General features: G+C 32.3%; 4 protein-coding genes across 4 annotated transcripts; 2 read left to right on the top strand and 2 right to left on the bottom strand.

The window, feature by feature from the left end:
* Window positions 1–3,259: 3,259 nt before the first annotated feature.
* LOC133035956 (uncharacterized) lies at window positions 3,260–5,376 on the top strand. The gene is made up of 2 exons (XM_061112409.1): window positions 3,260–4,685; window positions 4,780–5,376. The coding sequence occupies exons 1-2, from the start codon at window positions 4,335–4,337 to the stop codon at window positions 5,374–5,376; spliced, it is 948 nt and encodes a 315-aa protein (XP_060968392.1). The 5' UTR covers window positions 3,260–4,334.
* Window positions 5,377–6,297: 921 nt separating this feature from the next.
* Window positions 6,298–8,740, top strand: LOC115711345 (thioredoxin-like 3-3). Its single transcript, XM_030639681.2, has 3 exons — window positions 6,298–6,609; window positions 6,706–6,731; window positions 6,893–8,740. Exons 1-3 carry the CDS (start codon window positions 6,469–6,471, stop codon window positions 7,110–7,112), a joined length of 387 nt encoding a protein of 128 aa, XP_030495541.1. The 5' UTR covers window positions 6,298–6,468; the 3' UTR covers window positions 7,113–8,740.
* Window positions 7,381–8,873, bottom strand: LOC115711343 (S-adenosylmethionine synthase 3). Its single transcript, XM_030639680.2, has one exon. It carries the CDS (start codon window positions 8,871–8,873, stop codon window positions 7,701–7,703), a length of 1,173 nt encoding a protein of 390 aa, XP_030495540.1. The 3' UTR covers window positions 7,381–7,700.
* Window positions 8,874–11,732: 2,859 nt separating this feature from the next.
* Window positions 11,733–14,045, bottom strand: LOC115708862 (uncharacterized). The gene is made up of 6 exons (XM_030636878.2): window positions 13,457–14,045; window positions 13,267–13,364; window positions 13,109–13,180; window positions 12,874–12,998; window positions 12,191–12,263; window positions 11,733–12,082 (listed from the first exon to the last, which is right to left on the bottom strand). Exons 1-6 carry the CDS (start codon window positions 13,776–13,778, stop codon window positions 11,978–11,980), a joined length of 795 nt encoding a protein of 264 aa, XP_030492738.2. The 5' UTR covers window positions 13,779–14,045; the 3' UTR covers window positions 11,733–11,977.
* Between the last annotated feature and the right edge of the window lie 4,644 nt (window positions 14,046–18,689).

Here is an 18,689-nt window from a genome sequence, read left to right on the forward strand (position 1 = left end):
CTAGTGGGGGGACCATGGGTCTATATAACCGAGCTTCCAATAAGTAGATCAAGAATTTAACACTAAGATTCACTAACTTATTAATTCTTCGTTGAATCCACGCATAGAACTTAGAATTGCACTCTCAGTATATAGAATGCTCTATATGTTCCACCATATAGACACATCATTAGTTATCCATTGTTATAATCCTAATTTGATCAATGATCCTCTATATGAATGATCTACACTGTAAAGGGATTAAATTACCGTTACACCCTACAATGTATTTATTCCTTAAAACACTTGACCCCGTATAAATGATATTTCAGCTTATGTGAAATGAGTACTCCACCATTTATGTTCGTTTGGTCAAGCTCGAAGGAGATCATCCTTTGCTTACTATTCGCCAGATAGAAGCTATAGATTCCATGTTTATGATAGCGCTCCCACTCAATTGCACTACCGTGTTCCCAAAATGTACGTATCACCCTGACCTAAAAGTAGGCTTAACTAACAAATCAAAGAACACGAATAGCCTTTCAAGATTGAGCCTAATCATATCTGGATTAAGATCATTTGATCTAGGATCAACTAGGCGATATTGACTTGAATAGATTTTACGGTAAGTTTAATTAAATCTAAGTCAAAGTTCAATATCGGTCCCTTCCGATGCATACTCCATGCATCCAACCTGAGCTTTACTTTAACCAATGTTCTGGAAAGAACATAGTATTTCTCCAAATACAAGTAAACTCTTGTTGTAGATTATCATATCAGTAAAACCCTGTGTCTGATAAATCTAGGAAACTTTATTCACATAGTCATGTTTACTTTCCAATGTGTTGACAGCACAATAAACAGGATCAAGTATGTGAAAAGGGTTTCAGATGAATTTATACATTATGTACATATAATCATGAAATAAATCATGTGAACCATGCAACATTAAATGTTATTTCTGATCTATATTAATAAACAAATCTGATTATATTGAAATGAGTTTTATTTAGGGCATAAAACCCAACAACTGCTACACGCAATAAAGTCTGACGGCACAACCCCCAATCTGCAGCTACAAAGTAATGATCATTTAAGTCTATCGACGGCTACACTGTGAAGAGTCACATCAGTCAAAAGACAATAAAGGACATTCCACATAAAAGCCCTACAGCACCTAGGGATTTGACCATGCATTACTCATGGTATATTCATTGGGAATGCCCAACTTTATGGATACTTACAGATACACTTGTACAATAATTCTGGGGATCACCCCATTAAAAACACTATAAATACCCCCTCAAAGCTCATTAAATGGGGTCGAGAATCTTGGGTTGCATAAGAGCAAGAAGAGTAAATACTCACCAAGAACATTCTCTGTATTTATAAGAGTGAAACACTCACCAAATACATTCTCTGTATTAAATACATTCATAAATAACAAAGACTCGTGGACTAAGGCTCATTAACGCCCCAACCACGTAAAAATCCTTCTCTAAATTTCTTACAGCTCTTTAATCTTATAATATTTTATCGGTTGCCGAAAACCTCGGTCAACAATATATATTATATACCCTAAACCCTAAACAAACCACTTTTCTATTCTCTTTCGTTTCTTTTTTTGCAGCAGCCACTTTTCTTCTTCTACTTTTTTTTTTTTTTTTTGAGAAAGGAACAGCCACATATCAACATCAAGGTGAGTTTTAATTCTTTATCATTCATTATATATATAATTTTTGATGATGCATGTATGATGCATATATTGATAGTTTATGTTTATTATCATGTTGTATTATTATTTTAATTGAAAAACGTCTTCTATAATATAAATCTGACATTGACATATATATTTTGGTACAATTGAATAGTCCAACTCAATCACCATCATCATATTTAATTTTAATTTTTATATTATTTATTATATTTTATATTATTTATGTACAATTGAATGGTCATAATCTATTATTCTCACATCTTCTCACGCTTCTCATATATTTCATAATATATATATTTCATAACCTATATATATAGGTCTTCGCTATCTACCCATATATATACATATATGTCGTTCTTCTTTTTTTTTTAAAGATACATATATGCCTTTGAAAACTGGTAGAAGGTGTAGCATAACAAATTCTCAAAAAACACAGTTACACTGCGTAAATTACCAAACAAAGTCTAGTCAAAAATACAATAACATAATAAAACTTTGCTACCAAAAAAAAAAAAAACATAATAAAACTTAAATCCAATGAAAAGCTTCAATAAACAAAAAACCAACACAAATAATCTGTTCTTATTTTCTTTAGAAACATATACAACATATATAGTGTACCTTTAATAAAATAATTATACAATCTAAATTACCATATTAAAACATACACAAATAAATTCAACAAACTCAAAACATATCAATATTTATTTTCAATAACAAAAATAAAATATAATTTACTTTTGACATTCTTTAGATGCCACTCTCTTATAATTATTAGAGTATATATATTATTATTTTTAAAAGGAAAGCCTTTTCTTTATAATATAATATATGTATAATTTAAGAATCATATATATACATAGTTATAATTAGTCACTAAATTAAAAATATGCTATATGTATATATATGTTTAGGGATCATATGTATATATAATTGAAAAAATATTATTCGTCATGTCAATATTGTCATATAATTTAGTTTCTTAATTCTTTTTTTTTTACTTTGGTTTTTTTTTTTTTTTGTAGATCAATGGCTCGTTTAAGTTTAGCAAGAAAGCAAAAAATAATTATTGTAGTGCAGAATTTAATTGTAATCTTAGATATTATTTTACCAGTGTGTGCTATTGTGAGTGCTTATGCATTGATAAATTCTAAAAGACGTCTCAATCGGCCATTATCTATAATGAGAGTCTACAAACAGTTAGAAAACTTACATGATTTAGTGTATGCAAGTGATGTCAATTGTGTTTCACAATTAAGAATGGATAGACAAACATTTCAAAGGTTATGTCACATACTCAGTACTAGGAGAAATTTAAGAAAGACACGAAATGTCTCTATCGAAGAGATGGTAGCAATGTTCCTATATATTTTAGCACACCACCATAAGAACCGAGTTGTTGGTTTTAGTTTCAAAAGATCAGGAAAAACCATAAGCAAATACTTTCATGAGTGTTTAAAAGCAATGATTCGCTGCCAAAAAGAATTTTGGAGAACACCTGAGCCAATATTAGCGACCTCAATTAATCCAAGGTGGAAGTGGTTTAAGGTATGAATTGAGGATTTAAAATTATAGTTAGTAATTGTTAACTTTAAATAATTTTTAATAAGTATAATTAATTTGGTGTAGAATTGTTTGGGAGCATTAGATGGAACATATATAAGAGTGCGTGTACCTAAAGCTGACAAACCAAGGTATAGAACAAGAAAAGGAGAGATTGCAACTAACGTTTTAGGAGTTTGTTCACAAGACATGCAATTTATATATGTTCTACCAGGCTGGGAAGGTTCAGCACACGATGGGCATGTATTAAAAGATGCTTTAGCTAGGAGAAATGGTTTGAGAGTCCCTAATGGTAAAGTTAATTATAAAAAACTTATCAGTGTTTGAGATTAGACTACCAATATATATAGTTTTCCATTCAATTATAACATCATTTATTTATTATGTTTGATAGGTTATTATTATTTAGTTGATGCTGGATATACCAATGGTCAAGGTTTTCTTGCACCTTTTAGAGGAACACGATATCATCTTAATGATTGGAATGATGGACTCCTTCCAAACACAGCAGAAGAGTTCTTTAATATGAAGCACTCAAGTGCTAGGAATGTTATTGAGCGTTGTTTTGGATTGTTGAAAATGCGATGGGCTATTCTCAGAAGTCCATCTTTTTATGACATGAATACACAACGGCGTATAATATCTGTTTGTTGCATGCTACATAATTTTATTAGAAGAGAAATGAGTATAGATCCAGTAGAAAATGAGATGAATAGTGTACAAAGAAATCACCCCACAACAGATAATAATTATATTAATAGTATCGAGTCTTCAGATTTATGGACTACTTGGAGACAAAATTTGACAGAAGAAATGTGGAATACATGGGAGGGAACTAGATGATTAAACTATATATGTTGTTAACCTTTACTACTTTAGTATTTTTTTTTTTTTGAGCATTTTTCAAATATGATTTGATGTAATAAGGACAGATGTCTATATTTATTTGATATATATGTTTATTTTTGTTCAAATTTTTTGTGTTTAATTTTCAAAGTATTAATTTATGTGTTCTTTCAAGTTTCAAAATTTATACTTTTTATTAATATTAAAAAAAATTATATGAATATATAGGATGAGTTCAAGCTCTAATGCATATCAAAGAGGGAGAGGTAAAAATAAACATTATTGGACACCAACACAAGACAATGTATTGATTGAATGTCTTCTAGAGTTGAGTCAAAATTCAACATGGCGAGCTGATTCTGGATTTAAGAATGGATATTTGCAACAAATGGAGATTATGTTAGAGGAAAAATTACCAGACTCGAAGTTGAAGGCCTCACCTCATATTGAATCTCGTATTAAAAATTTGAAGGGGAAGTATTCTTGCTTGGCAGAATTATTATCTTTATGTGGTTTTAGTTGGGACAATGAACATTCTTTATTATTGTGTGAGAAAAGTGCATTTGATGAGTATGTGAAGGTAAATATAAAGTAATTTTTATAATACAAGTATTTATATATATTTATATTTACAACAATATGGACTTATTATATGTGTTTTTGTGAATGTACAGAAACGAAAAGATGCAAGTGAATTATATGGGAAACCATTTCCTTATTACAACAAGCTATCAGAAATATATGGACGAGATCGAGCTACTGGGACAAATGCTGATAATGCTGATGATGATGAAGAAGAAATATGCCAAAATGATGCAACTGGTGTAGAATTTGGAGTTGATGATAATATAGATGGCGGTGAGGATGATGAAGAAATAAATGAATTTGATGGTGTCTCACATACTCAACAACCAACTAATATACGTCGTAGATCTACTGAGAGTACTACTAGTAACCAACAACGTGGTAAGAATAAAAAAACTAAGGTTATGGATGAAATTTCTACAAATGTTGGTGCATTAGCAGATTCTATATCTAATATTGTCCCGAAGTTTCAAGGATTAATTGATGCAATATCTGATAAGGATGTAGCTGAGATGCAAACCAATTTATTCACAGAAATAAGCAAGATTAATGGCCTAACTCCAATGCAGTGTATTCAAGCAACCAACATATTGGCTAAAGAACCTCCATTGATGCGAGTGTTTTACGCAATATCAGATGAGATGAAACTGCTATATATCCTGAATATGTTGCAAAATGATGCATAATTTTATAATTGCTAGATATTTGGGATTTTGTTTATCTTTATGTTTCACATTAGAATATTTTCATGTGGAGATTTTGTTTATGGTTTGGTCAGATATTGTTTAATTGAATAATATGAGGATACTTTTTTTAGCAATATTATGTTAATTTTTTTATGTAATCATTTATGAATTTATTTATTATTATATAAATTAATTTATTTAATAAATAGAAAAAAAAATATATAAATTTTATATTAAGGGTAATATGGTCAACTTAAAGTATTTCGATTACCTTTCCTTGTTGATGTAAACAAAATAAAATGATTCCGATTCCGTTTTCGGACAGTTTAGTAAACAACATGTTAAAATAATTATTTTGATTTCATAACATTTTATTCCCTTTCATTTCTCCCATTACGTTTACTATACAGTAATCAGAATCTGAATAAATTAATGGAAAAATGTAACGGAATAAATGAAAAATAATCGGAATCAATATTTGTAATATGTTGTTTACTAAAATTTTTTAGAAATGAAATAGTTGTGATTTATCTTGTTTACTTTATTAGGAAACGTAATCGGAATGCTTAAATTGACTAAATTGCCCTTTTGAGTTAAACTATATTATATGGTAGTTATTTTGCAAGACATATTTTAAAGGATAAAATTATCATTATATATTTAATATTAAAAAATAAAATAAAAATAATAAAAATCCATTACCCTTAATGGCATTCCTTATAAAATTGGTGGGAGAAGTTCTCCCTTTCTTTTCTCCCTTATTTAATCAACTTCTCCCTTTCCTAATTTTAATAATGCAAGTAAACAAATATAAGGGAATGATTACCTGATTCCCATTACTTATTAGTAAACATGAGTTTATTCCGATAACGATTACGCTTTAGTAAACGTGACATAAGTGTTCACACTGCAAATTACTCTTACAAAATAAAGAAATAGTAGCAAATAAGAAGAAAGGAGAATTAATGATAAAAACAATAAAATATTGTAATGGTGCAATTTGTCTTTTCCCAAGTTTGAGAGAGGTGCCTAGATAGGAAAGAGTTATTAGTATCCATTCCTTCCTTTCCTTCTCCACCTCTGAGAAAAGCTATGGCGGAAGGGAAACAAAAGAAGGGACTTGAAGGAACTGGTTTGGATTTGCCGAAAAATCGTTACGGCAACTTGAAGAGTGCTTCAACTGATCAAAACTTGAAGCATATTCTTACAGATATCAAGACATCAAAAACTCCTGTGAGATCTTCCTTCACTTCTTTCTTTTGATTCTCATTTTTGTGTAAGTTTTTTCTTTTTCTTGTTTTTTTTTATAATTGTTTTTCCTATTTACAGGCGGTCATCAATTATGGTGCATCTTGGTAAGTCCCCCATTCTAGTTTTTTTTTTTTTTGGTAATTGTATTTTATTGTTATGCACGCAAAGTGTTCGATGAAAAATTTATTTGAACTAAATAGTGTTGTAATTTCAGTGACTTCCAGAAGATTTTAATTTACATATCTTATATTTAATGGGTTTTCAGGTGTGGTGTTTGCAGCCAGATTCTCCCATCATTTTGTAAGCTGAGTAACAATTTTCCAAAGCTTTCATTTATCTACGCAGACATTGATGAATGCCCAGAAACTACTCTGCATATTAGGTATACACCTACCTTTCATTTTTATAGAGACGGTGAAAGAGTAGATGAGATGTTTGGTGCTGGAGAAGAACGCCTTCATGATCGGTTATGGCTCCATTCTTGATTACATTATTTGTATCAAACTTATGTAATCAAAATTGTATTCATATTCACCTATAAATGGCATCCTCAGTTCATGACTTTCTTTGTCTTTTTTAATTAAATTCTGTCAATGAGAAATAGTAAGCTTTGAATTCGTTTACTTCCTTATTTTCATTTTGACCCTTTTGGGTGAACAAAAGCCGCAAAACTAACATGCCCTCTTGATATTAATGAACTATTTGCACTTGTAACATAAGTACACTTGCACTGTTAAATGAGAAAACAATTAATAGTTGTAAATCAATTGATATTATATAGAATTCGCATTAATGAATCAGCATAGTTTTCTCGAACAATCACTTGCAGAATGGAAAAATTGGGGTAAAAAAAAATCTTCAAAAAGAATTACAAAATGAGACAAGACTCGAACAATTTGCTACCACCTTCTAATCAGCTAAACTCAAATGCACACATCTCGTATTGCCATTCTCACTCATTTACTTGTTGAGCTTTAGCAATAGAAGTATGCATTGAAGTTTTCTTTATTCTTCACTCTCAAGCCAAACCATGGCTACGATAATAACCACTTCGACCTTGACAACCCTCTAATTTAAGCCTTTGGCTTGAGGATCTTCACTGTCTCCCAAGTGAAATCGGGATCATCACGGCCAAAATGACCATAAGCAGCAGTCTTCTGGAACCTGTAGTTGCCTCCTCTCTTCAAGTCAAGGTTAATGGACATCATCCCAGGCCTGAAGTCGAAACTCTCCTTGATGAGAGCCAATATATCTCTGTCTGGAATCGTTCCTGTCTTGTAGGTATCAACAAAGACTGACAGTGGCTCTGGCACACCAATTGCATAAGAAACCTGCACGATGCAACGGCGGGCAAGCCCTGAAGCCACGACACTCTTTGCCGCCTGCCTTACAATGTAAGCACCACTTCTGTCCACCTTGGTTGGGTCCTTCCCTGAGAAAGCACCTCCGCCATGAGCACCCCAACCACCATAGGTGTCAATAATGATCTTACGGCCAGTAAGGCCTGCATCTCCATGTGGTCCACCAATGACAAATCGGCCTGAAGGATTGAGGTGAAAGATGGTGTTCTCATCCATATACTGAGCTGGGATAACAGGCTTAATGACATGTTCTTTCAGATCAATGGCGATCTGTTCATTTGTCACAGTCTCATCGTGCTGAGTTGAGATGAGGACGGTGTGGACTCTGAGAGGGACCATGGCACCATTGTCGTTCTTGTACTCAACGGTCACTTGGGTCTTACCATCTGGCCTCAACCAGGCACAAGTCTTGTTCTTCCTCACCTCAGTGAGCTTAGCACCAAGCTTTGTTGCCAGGACATGAGTGAGTGGCATGAGCTCTGGGGTCTCGTCAGTTGCATAACCGAACATGTGGCCTTGGTCACCAGCTCCAATCTCCTCAGGCTTCTTGGTGAGGTGACCATGGACTCCCTGAGCAATGTCTGGGCTCTGTTGCTCGATGTTAACAAGGACCTTGCAGTTATCAGCATCAAGTCCAACATCTGGGGAGGTGAAACCAATTTCTCTGCAGGTGTCACGAACTATCTTTTCGTAGTCAACAGTAGCCTTGGTGGTGATCTCACCAAACACCATAACCATGTTCGTTTTGGTACAGGTTTCACAAGCCACCTTGCTCTCTGGGTCTTGCTCCAAGCAAGCATCGAGGATGGCATCTGAGACCTGGTCACAGAGCTTGTCTGGATGTCCCTCGTTAACAGATTCGGAAGTAAACAAAAAGGTATCCATATCTATAATCTGCACATTACATCAAAATTGACCAAAACTTTCAGATCTCAAATTTGCCCAGAAGCCCAAAATAAATTTCAAGATCTGGGTTGCATCGTCATATTAAAACCAGATCCAAAAAAACACGAAATTTGATTGTATCATATAATGTAAAATCTGGGTTTACTCGCTTTTGAGTTGTAACTGAAAATTATATAAAGATCTACAATTTTAAGATTCAAGAGACAAAAATATCCATTCATGTAAGAACACAACATTAAAGAATAAACGAAAAGACAATAATCAGAACTCAGATCTAAGAAAAGAGTAGAAACCTGTGTGAATGTGAGTGGGAGACCTTCTTCAACGACAGAAAGATGTGAGAGAGGAATTGAAAGATACAATTTTTATGAGATATATATAGTAAGAGGACGAGGGGTGGAGAAAACCATGGTTACGTCTGACTCGCTCTAAGTGTTTTCAATGTCTTTTTTAGGTAGATGGAAAATGCTGACTTGTCTATTTTTTATTGGGTAACATTCTTTGAATACAATTTAACTATGGCCCACAAAATGGAGCGGTGGTAGAGCTTCATTTGACCTGTGGTGAAATGTCTCAATACATATTTCAGATCTTGCCAACTAGGATTTGGGGGTGGGTGGTGTGGTCCAAATCAAAATGTAGGTAAATAAAGTCCTTTTATGTAGATCTGTTTTTAAGTAATTGACCCCTCATGACCCAACTTGCCTTTAAATTAAGGCAAAAACATTTGCTATTTTTCTTTTCGGATTTTTTGTTTCAATAGAATAATGTTATTTTTCATCAAATAAAATAAAATAATGTTATTTATTCAGATCTCTACAGCATACTCATTTATTGTAATTGAGTTTATGCATGTGACACAGTTGTGTGTGTAACACTGATAGTTATTGCATTTTTTTTTCTTACATAAATTTGGGAATATATCTAGAAAAAGTGAAGAAAAAAAATCAACTAATCATTTTTATTTGTTTTTTTTTTAAAAAAAAAAATCCATTTTTATTTGTTAAAGAATGGATTTTTTCTTCTCCTATAATCCATGGAGTGTAACAACTTATTTTTTTAGGTGAAACCCATAACTTATTCATATATGTATATAAAATATTTTTTTTCTCAAACTTTTTTTTAAATATTATATAATATACAAAAATCACCAACCATAAATACTATAGGGAAATTCAAAGTGGATCTCTATATTTTTGACATTTAAATAGTTTTAATTTTAACAAGATAGGTATTTTAAAAAAATTTACAAACACACCAAAAAAAAATAATATTCAAATAATTTTATATATATGTATCAAATAAAATGTTGTGCTATCTAAATTGTTAATTAATTTAATTTTCTCAAAAACAACCACAATATAATAAAAAAGATTACAACTATCTAAATATTAAAAACACAAAAAGAGCACTTCTACTTCCAGTGCAGTTTCCAAACACTTCTTTTTGGGAATGCACCATAAAAACGCCTATTACTATAAATTTTCGTTTTCCAATTCAGATTTCAAATTTTGGCCGACAGATTCTTTATGGTAACATGGCAATTGTAAATGACATCATAGCTATTTCTTTTGTTGTTTTCTTATGAGGTCTTCAAGTTCAATTTTACTCCCAAATAGTATAATAGTTAAAAAAAAAAATAAGGCTAATTAGTATTTTTGTCCTTGGACTTTGACATGTATCAAATCATATCTCTTGAACTTTTAAGGTCGTTAAAAATGCCCCTGAACTATTGATATTATTGGATTTAAGGACTTTTGTCTAATTTCATTCAATTTTACTATTTCAGTAATTGTTTATGTACTAAACCATGATCCCAAGACTTTGATATCTACCAAATCATACCCCTCGAACTTTGACATGTACTAAATTATGGCCCCTGAACTTTCATCTATTTTAGACTTTTTTATTAAAATTAGAAAAAAAAAAAAAAAAAGTCTTTAAATCCAACAATCTCAATAGTTCAGGGAGTATTTTTAACGGCCTTAAAAATTCAGAGGGCATGATTTGGTATATGTCAATGTAGCAAAAATCCTAATTAGCTAAAAAATAATTATAGTAATAACGAAAACTGAATAATATATACAAGTAGAAGTTAGGAATGTTCATGTAATCTAATCTAATTTGTACTATTTTACTTTATAATACATTCAATTTAAATAGTAAATTTCATATTTTAGATTTGATCTAATTTGAATTGGTTATTTTAAATTGGTTACTTTTCATTATTAAATAATTTAATATTTATTAAAAAATATTTTTTTTCAATAAAAAAAAATGTTTAATTTTACTTAATTTGTATGTAACAAAAAAAATATAAAAATAGAATATATATTTGATTTATTAAATTTTTAAATATATTTATATTATATATATTAAAATTTTAAATTATTAATTTTTTTACATAAAAATAGTAATTGTATACATAATTTTTTAAAATTTTATAAAAATACGTATAAATTAGATTGCATCGGTTACCTTTATATCTTAATTAATTGCATTTGTAGTCTGTAGATTAAATTCAATTGAATTTACAGATTGGACGGAGTACAAGAGAGCTTTCAATGACTTTTTTGTTAGCCATAAGTGATCAAATTTTGCTAGTTTTGTGAGGTTAATGAGGGCAATCAATTTCCCTTAACAAAAACAGCATTTCTTTTTTTCTTTTTGCTTTTTTTGTTTTTTTTAAAAAAGATCTGTTTTGCTTTTTACTGCAATTTATGGGTCAAACTTCCCACCGACAGTCGAGATTTTTTGGATTATATAACATATTAATACATTGGAACACACAATTAAATCTCATATACGAGTGGGGACCAAAAGGGCAGATCCAAGAACATTGAGAAACCTTTAGATGAACACTTTGATGGGGTTTCCCTCAATACTTGACAGCCTGCTATATAGTAAATACAGGGAATGTGCTGCTATGTTGCTCTTTATACTTTCACACTCTTTTTCTTCTTTATATTTTGGCTTTAATGAACCAGGCGGTGACAAGTTTATTTCAATGTAGTTGCTGTCAATTTAAATCTAATAGAAAAAAAGAACATTGAAAAATATTGTAACAAAGCTCAAAACTATGGTTAGTAACTTAGGCCAAGTTGAAGTCCAAGGGCAGCATGAACAAGAAACAGAGTCATGATCCCACTCCCTAAAATTCCATGAACATTTCGTAATCCAGGATTTCCCTGCACAAAATTAGAGTAAAAAACAAAGAAGTGTGAAGAAAAAATGAAAAATATTGGTGGTCGTACTCATATTTGACAAGGGTAAAACTATCACACAGTAGAAAGTACCTCAAATAATGTAGGTAATATGGTTTGAATAGCAAGGAGAGACAGGCCAATTAAACCAGTAACAGCATGTGGACTGCAAACAATAAGATGAGCTATGATGTGTTAGGATTATAAATATATGAATGAAAAGGGATTTAGTTTTATAGTTTAATCTGATCATTCTCTTGGTTCTTCTATAAAGGGTTAATATTATTTTGTAAAAGTTATTAATTAAACCTTTGATAAATGGGATCTTCTATTTCTTAAAATCGTACAAAATAGTGTTTTGTGTTTAGTTTTGGATAATTTTTTTTTAATATAATTAACTTTAAGACAATTTTAATACGAACAGATGTTGAAAATGTATCTGATTTTGTAACTCTATATCGAATTATTAGTAAATTTTATTTCAACAAAAAATCAGTTCAAAGTACTATTTTATACCATTTTAAAAAATACAGAATCCAAATCGTCAGATGGTCCATTCATTAACTTTTACAAAACACATCTATTTACCCTTTTGTAAATGATGATTCTAGGTCTTTTACTTGGTGATTCTGAACTGAATAAAAATTAGGACACTCTTTCTATGTAACTAATAACTTTCACTAGATATATGATATGTGTACAAGTTAAATCTAAATTCAACCACACAAAAATGTGATTTTGGCTAAGTGGGGGTGTTATGCTATAACAGCAATTACCTCTCCAAGATGGGTTTGTCTGAAGTGAGAAGAGATGTTACTCCACCAGTTGCTCCAAGAGCAAAGAAGAAAAACATCCCAGCCAAAAGCTTTGGATGCAAATCTTTGGCCTTTGCTTTTTCTTCCTAAAAATTAAATTATCATAACAAATCATTTATTAATAAGTACAAGGCCATTGTTACCCATATAGTTCGATGTTAAAGTAGATTACATTAGTGTTCTTTATTTCTCTTACCAAATCATCAGAGAAACGTATTCTGAAGCCCAAATAGGTTCCATAGCCACCCATGGCAAACAGCACAACTGCCTGTTTAATGAAGCAAATGGTTCCTAATTACATTACATTACAGTGAAACCATGATATTAATGGTGAAAAAGAGCATTGCAAATTACCATATTTCCAGGATGACCCCAGTGAACAAGCCAGTCTGGAAGATTCCATGACTTTACTAGCTCAACAAAAGGTCCAAATACAGACCTTATAGCCCCAGCTGTTATCCAAATTCACATTATAAATGTAAATACTAAATATTTATACATTAAAAAATCATACATGAATTGAGAGACTAAAAAGAAAGAATACCTCCAGGTAAAGCAGCCACAAACAAGAGAGGCAAAGGACTAAAAGAATACAAAAGGGTCTCGTGGGTGTCATTGAGCTCTTCCATTTCTTCTTCATTATCCTTATTAGAATCAAGTACAACCTCACAAAGTGTGTCGTTTTTGACTAATAGAGGGGAAAGAAGAGGACTTCTCCTTGTCGTTTCAATTACATGAGAGTCCAATTTAAGACAGGTGGCGGAGGAGGGGTTGGCATGGTTTCTGGAGAAAAGTGAGAGCTTGGGAAGATGGAGAGAATGCTGATGAAGAAGAGCAGTAGTAGAAGCAGTCACAACCATAGCCATTTTTGATTGAGCTCACAAAAAGTAGATAGATAATAAGAGAAGTGAAAGAGAGTTGATTGAATTGAAGATAGAGTAGGCTAGGCTTAAAGGAGTGGGAATGGCAAAGAAAGAGACACGACAATATTTTTCAGGGTTGAATTACTCGAAAACTAAGGAAGAAATGTGTTTGATGTGGTATGTTCTGCTAAGGATTGTTGTCCACGTGTTCTCAACACGAACCCAAAGACAGCCACTAGCTATTGTTGTAGTAGCTTTTGCTGAAAAGTTCACTATGATTGTCAATTGGTCACTTTTTTAAAAAGAAATTTGTCGTATTTGTCACGCCCATTCTAATTTCTAATGAAAGATATTTGACAATCATTAGGCCACGATAATCGCTATTAGATTACATTTTTCAGTAGGCCACCTCCAACGCTGATAATAGCATCTCCAATGATAGCATTCTTTGAAGATATTATAGATCTCCACATCATCCAAAATATAATATTTTATTTTATTTTTCTTCCACATCATTTTTGGCACTTTTACTTTAAAAAACACTCTAATAGTATAATACCTTTTAAAAATACTATAATTATGATATTACATATTATTATATATATAAGTTTTTTTTCTTTATTAAACTATTATATATATATTGTACTTTTAATTTTTTATTGTATAAAAAAGACATAGCATGAATGTCATCGTGTGGCATCAATTCAAATTTCAAGAATAGCATTCTTTTATCTCCAATGGTATAGCATCTCTATATTTTGTCACATAAGTCTTCCACCTCATCAAACATTCTCCAAAATATTACCATTGGAGATGCTCTAACAAAAAATGTTTGCTTAAGTTGCCTCACTAGTCACTGCAATCTTTCAGTCAATCAAAAAAAATTGTAAAACACAAAAAATAAAAAAAAAATTAAGTTGCCACAGTTGTTAGTAAATACTAGGGGTGTTCATCAAACCGCTCAAACTGCCCGCACCACACCGCACCGTAAAAAAATGCGGTTTGAAATTCTTTACGGTGCGGTCGCGATTTGAATTTTTTCTAAACCGCGCGGTGCGGTGCGATTTGCGGTTTTAAATTGTTAATATGCGGTTCAAACTGCACTGCACGGCACATTATAAAAATACCAACTTTTATATTTATTTAGTCCAATACGTAAATGTCCAACCTAAAACTCACTAATTATTGTATTGGTGAAACTTAAATTTTTTTTTTTTCATATTTATTGTCAAGTCTTATGGTATTTTTGACAAGTGTTGCTTAAGCTTTGTTGTATTTGTGATAGTTTAATTATTTGGTAATAGCCCAAACCGCAAAAACCGCACCGTACCGCACCATTTTTTGCAGTGTGGTTTTTTAGTTTCGCGGTGCGGGTGCGGTTTGGAAAATTAGAAAAAACGCATGTACGGTTTGGTTTGAAAAAATGGTCAAAACCGCACCACCCGTACCGCGAACACCCTTAGTAAACACCCATAATTCTCAAGCATAGAAGGTAAGACCTCACTCTCAAATATAAATAAATAAGAAAGAAAGGCTAATTAGTAATTTTTTCCCTTGAATTTTGACATGTAGTAAATCGTGCCCCCTGAACTTTTTTGGCCGTTAAAAATTCCCCTCGAACTATTGAGATTGTTAAATTTAAGGAATTTTGTTTAATTTCATTCAATTTTACTGTTTCAGTAATTGTTTATGTACTAAACCATGCTCCCCAGACTTTGATATCTACCAAATCATGCCCCTCAAACTTTGATATGTACTAAATCATGCCCCTTGAACTTTCATCAATGTTAGAATTTCTTACTAAAATTAGACAAAAGTCCTTAAATTTAACAATCTCAATAGTTCAGGGGGCACAATTTAGTACATGTCAAAGTTCAGGGGGAAAAATTACTAATTAACCAAAAAGAAAAGAGCTCAGTTATGACTGGACTTTTCTTGTAATTTTGTACATGTCATTACGGAAAAGAAATCATCTCTTTCTTTCAAATTTAAAGATATTGAAGTTGCATATATTAATATAAGATGACTTAGTTTTTCTACTTCATTTTCTAAAATATATACCAAAACTTATTTATTTTTAAAATATATTATCAAAATTTTATTTTTTTTAAATATTTTATTAATTTCAAATATATAATATTAATATATACATATATTCTTATAAAAAATAATTATTAAAACTTAAAACAATTAATAATTCATTTTGAAAAATAAATGGGTCAACTTCCTTCTAAACAGTTCAGCAACCATCACTATGCTAGATTTTCCTCGATTGTGCCTTGCCATCATTTTTCGTTGTTTTCACCGTTTTTCAGCGTTTATGTTCATCCTATGCATTTCCCCTAGTGGCAATAGCTTCTGGCAAGTTCTAACGGCTGCTTCAACGGGGTCAATTGTAGATCACGGTGAGATTCCCCTATTGCCATTAAGTCTCGTTGCCAAGCAGATAAGCCTCAAATCACCATTAACTTCCGGCAATATGTCTATTCAGAGTTTAATTTCTACAAATGCTTTCTATATATAATTAATCATCCTTCCAAATCTTTCTCCCCCTTTTCTCTAATTCAAATCATTCCAATTTTAGCAATTATTTCTTCTTATCCCCTGAACCTCCTTGGGTCATCATCGAACCTACTGATGTAGCCTACCCTCTCCCCTCTCAAGGTTTTATTGAAACTAAAATAGGATATACCGTAGACTATTTAGTGTATATGATTGCTTAATCTGACATGAGGAGCTTCTTCTTCAATGTTACTCGAGCTTATTCCTTCTTATTTAACCAACTTATATGTCTCTTTCTCCATTCAGGTTTCATCCACTTATGTCCTCTTCTTGCTTCGACCATTCCCTATCACACTGTGTTTTCTCTTTGTCTCTTCTTCGATTCTCTTCCATGTTTCATCTATCAATTTCTTCCCCTATTCTCATCCCATGGACGACCTCTCTAATACCCTAACAAGAGCCCTAAACCTTACGGAAATAAAAACTCGAATTCATTTGTAAAGACCGCTTCGTTTAATTTAGAAATTAGCAGTTAATCATGTTTAATTATGAAAATTATTTATAGCTATTTAAATAATTATTTATACTGTTATGGTTGAATTCTGAAATGCATTTTATGTCATATAGTGATTTTCATAAGTTTGCATTTCCGGTGCCCGGTAACATGGAACTCGGTGCTTGGCTCAGTAAAATCACAAGCTAGTCTGTTAGTATTGTGGGACGGTTTATTAGACATTGGGAATGTTGTTATTTTGTCCTTTAGTAGACTTAGTAATTGGAAAATATGTATGTTATTTGATTTATTGTTGGCTGAAATAAATGATTTAATGTTGCATGTTCTCTCATTTTTCATTAAAAGTTAAAAAGTTAGAAAATTTAAAAGAAAAACAAAACCTCTCTTTCTCTCTTTCTTTCTCTCTATTTCGGTTTGGAGCAGCTGGGTTTGGGGGGGATTCTTTGTGTATTTCAAGCTAAATTCTTCAAGGTTTTTGTGATCTTTAAGTGTTGGTAAGGTTCCTTATCCTTCCCTCTTGAATTTGTTGAAAATTATGAAAAGATGAGTATTGCATGCATGGTTTTTGATGTTGTTGCTGCTGTTAATTGATGTTGTTGTTGTTTCTATGATTAAAATGCTGGAATTGATTGGATTACATAGGCTGAAATGCATGTTAGTTGCTCTTGTGCTAGTTTGAGAAGTTTTAGTTCAAAAGCTTGAGTTTTCAAAGAGAAATTTTGAAGTTTGTTGCTGTAGTTGTTGCTGCTGGTTAAATGTATGTTCTGGAGTTTTATTATGTTGAAATAGGTTGAGATGTGCTTGATTTAGTGGCTGTTTGGAGGGTTTAGTCAAGTTTTGAGTTTTGAACTCAATCTTGAACCTCTAATGGTGAAATGAGTTTCTGTGGTTGAAGCTCGATTTTGTTGCTTTAGAAATGTTCTATGGGATGTTTAGAACAGGTCTGGAAGGTTTGGGTTAAATTGGGTTTGAATTGAATGAGTTATGAATTTTGAAAGTGGTTCTGAGGAACCTAATTCGGTTGTGCATCCGGAATTCGGATGGGGTTACGAAATTCCCGAGCCGAATTCCGGTTGGGCAACCAGTCTGCCGGTTGGGTGATCTTCAGGAACCCTAGATTTTCTCGTTTTTATGTTATTTGGGGTATTGCCATGCTTTTTATCGATAGGGAAACTTTTAGTTCCTAGTTTAAGTCCCCGGGAAGTGATTTAGCGTATCACTTATAGTGTTGTGATTGTTATGGTTTAGGAGCCTGTAAACCGCCGCGATTCGTTCCGGTCGGGTTGGCGCACACCTGAATTCAGAATTGAGGTAAGATTAGTATAACAGTATGCATATATATTACATGTTTAGCGTGCATGTAGGAAGCATGTTAGATTACGTTAGATATGTATGTTGGCTTCGAACCATCCGACTGTGTCACATCGGTACAGGCTAGAGTATGACTAGCAACTAGAGTATGACCAGTGTACTGAGTATAGGCTGACACTGTATCACATCGACACATGCTAGAGTATGACTAGCAGCTGGAGTATGACCAGTGTGCCGAGTATAGGCTGATACTAGTGTTGGTGGTTCTGTACTATTTGACGTATCACATCAGTACAGGCTAGAGTATGACTAGCAGCTGGAGTATGACCAGTGTACTGAGTATAGGCAGATACTGTAACACATCGGTACAGGCTAGAGTATGACTAGCAGCTGGAGTATGACCAGTGTACCGAGTATAGGTTGTTACTTGTCAATAGTACCGTCTTATGAACGTTCAGGACTCAGTATCGTGTGGGACACGGCAGTTAGGGTTATGGTCAGGGGTATGGGCGTCTGATCATAACTCGGGATTTATGTATGATATTTGTTTATGCTTTTCTTACTGAGTCTGTCGACTCACAGTGCTA

This window comes from Cannabis sativa, chromosome 3 (assembly GCF_029168945.1).
Source record: "Cannabis sativa cultivar Pink pepper isolate KNU-18-1 chromosome 3, ASM2916894v1, whole genome shotgun sequence".
In the NCBI taxonomy this organism is placed as follows: Eukaryota; Viridiplantae; Streptophyta; class Magnoliopsida; order Rosales; family Cannabaceae; genus Cannabis; species Cannabis sativa.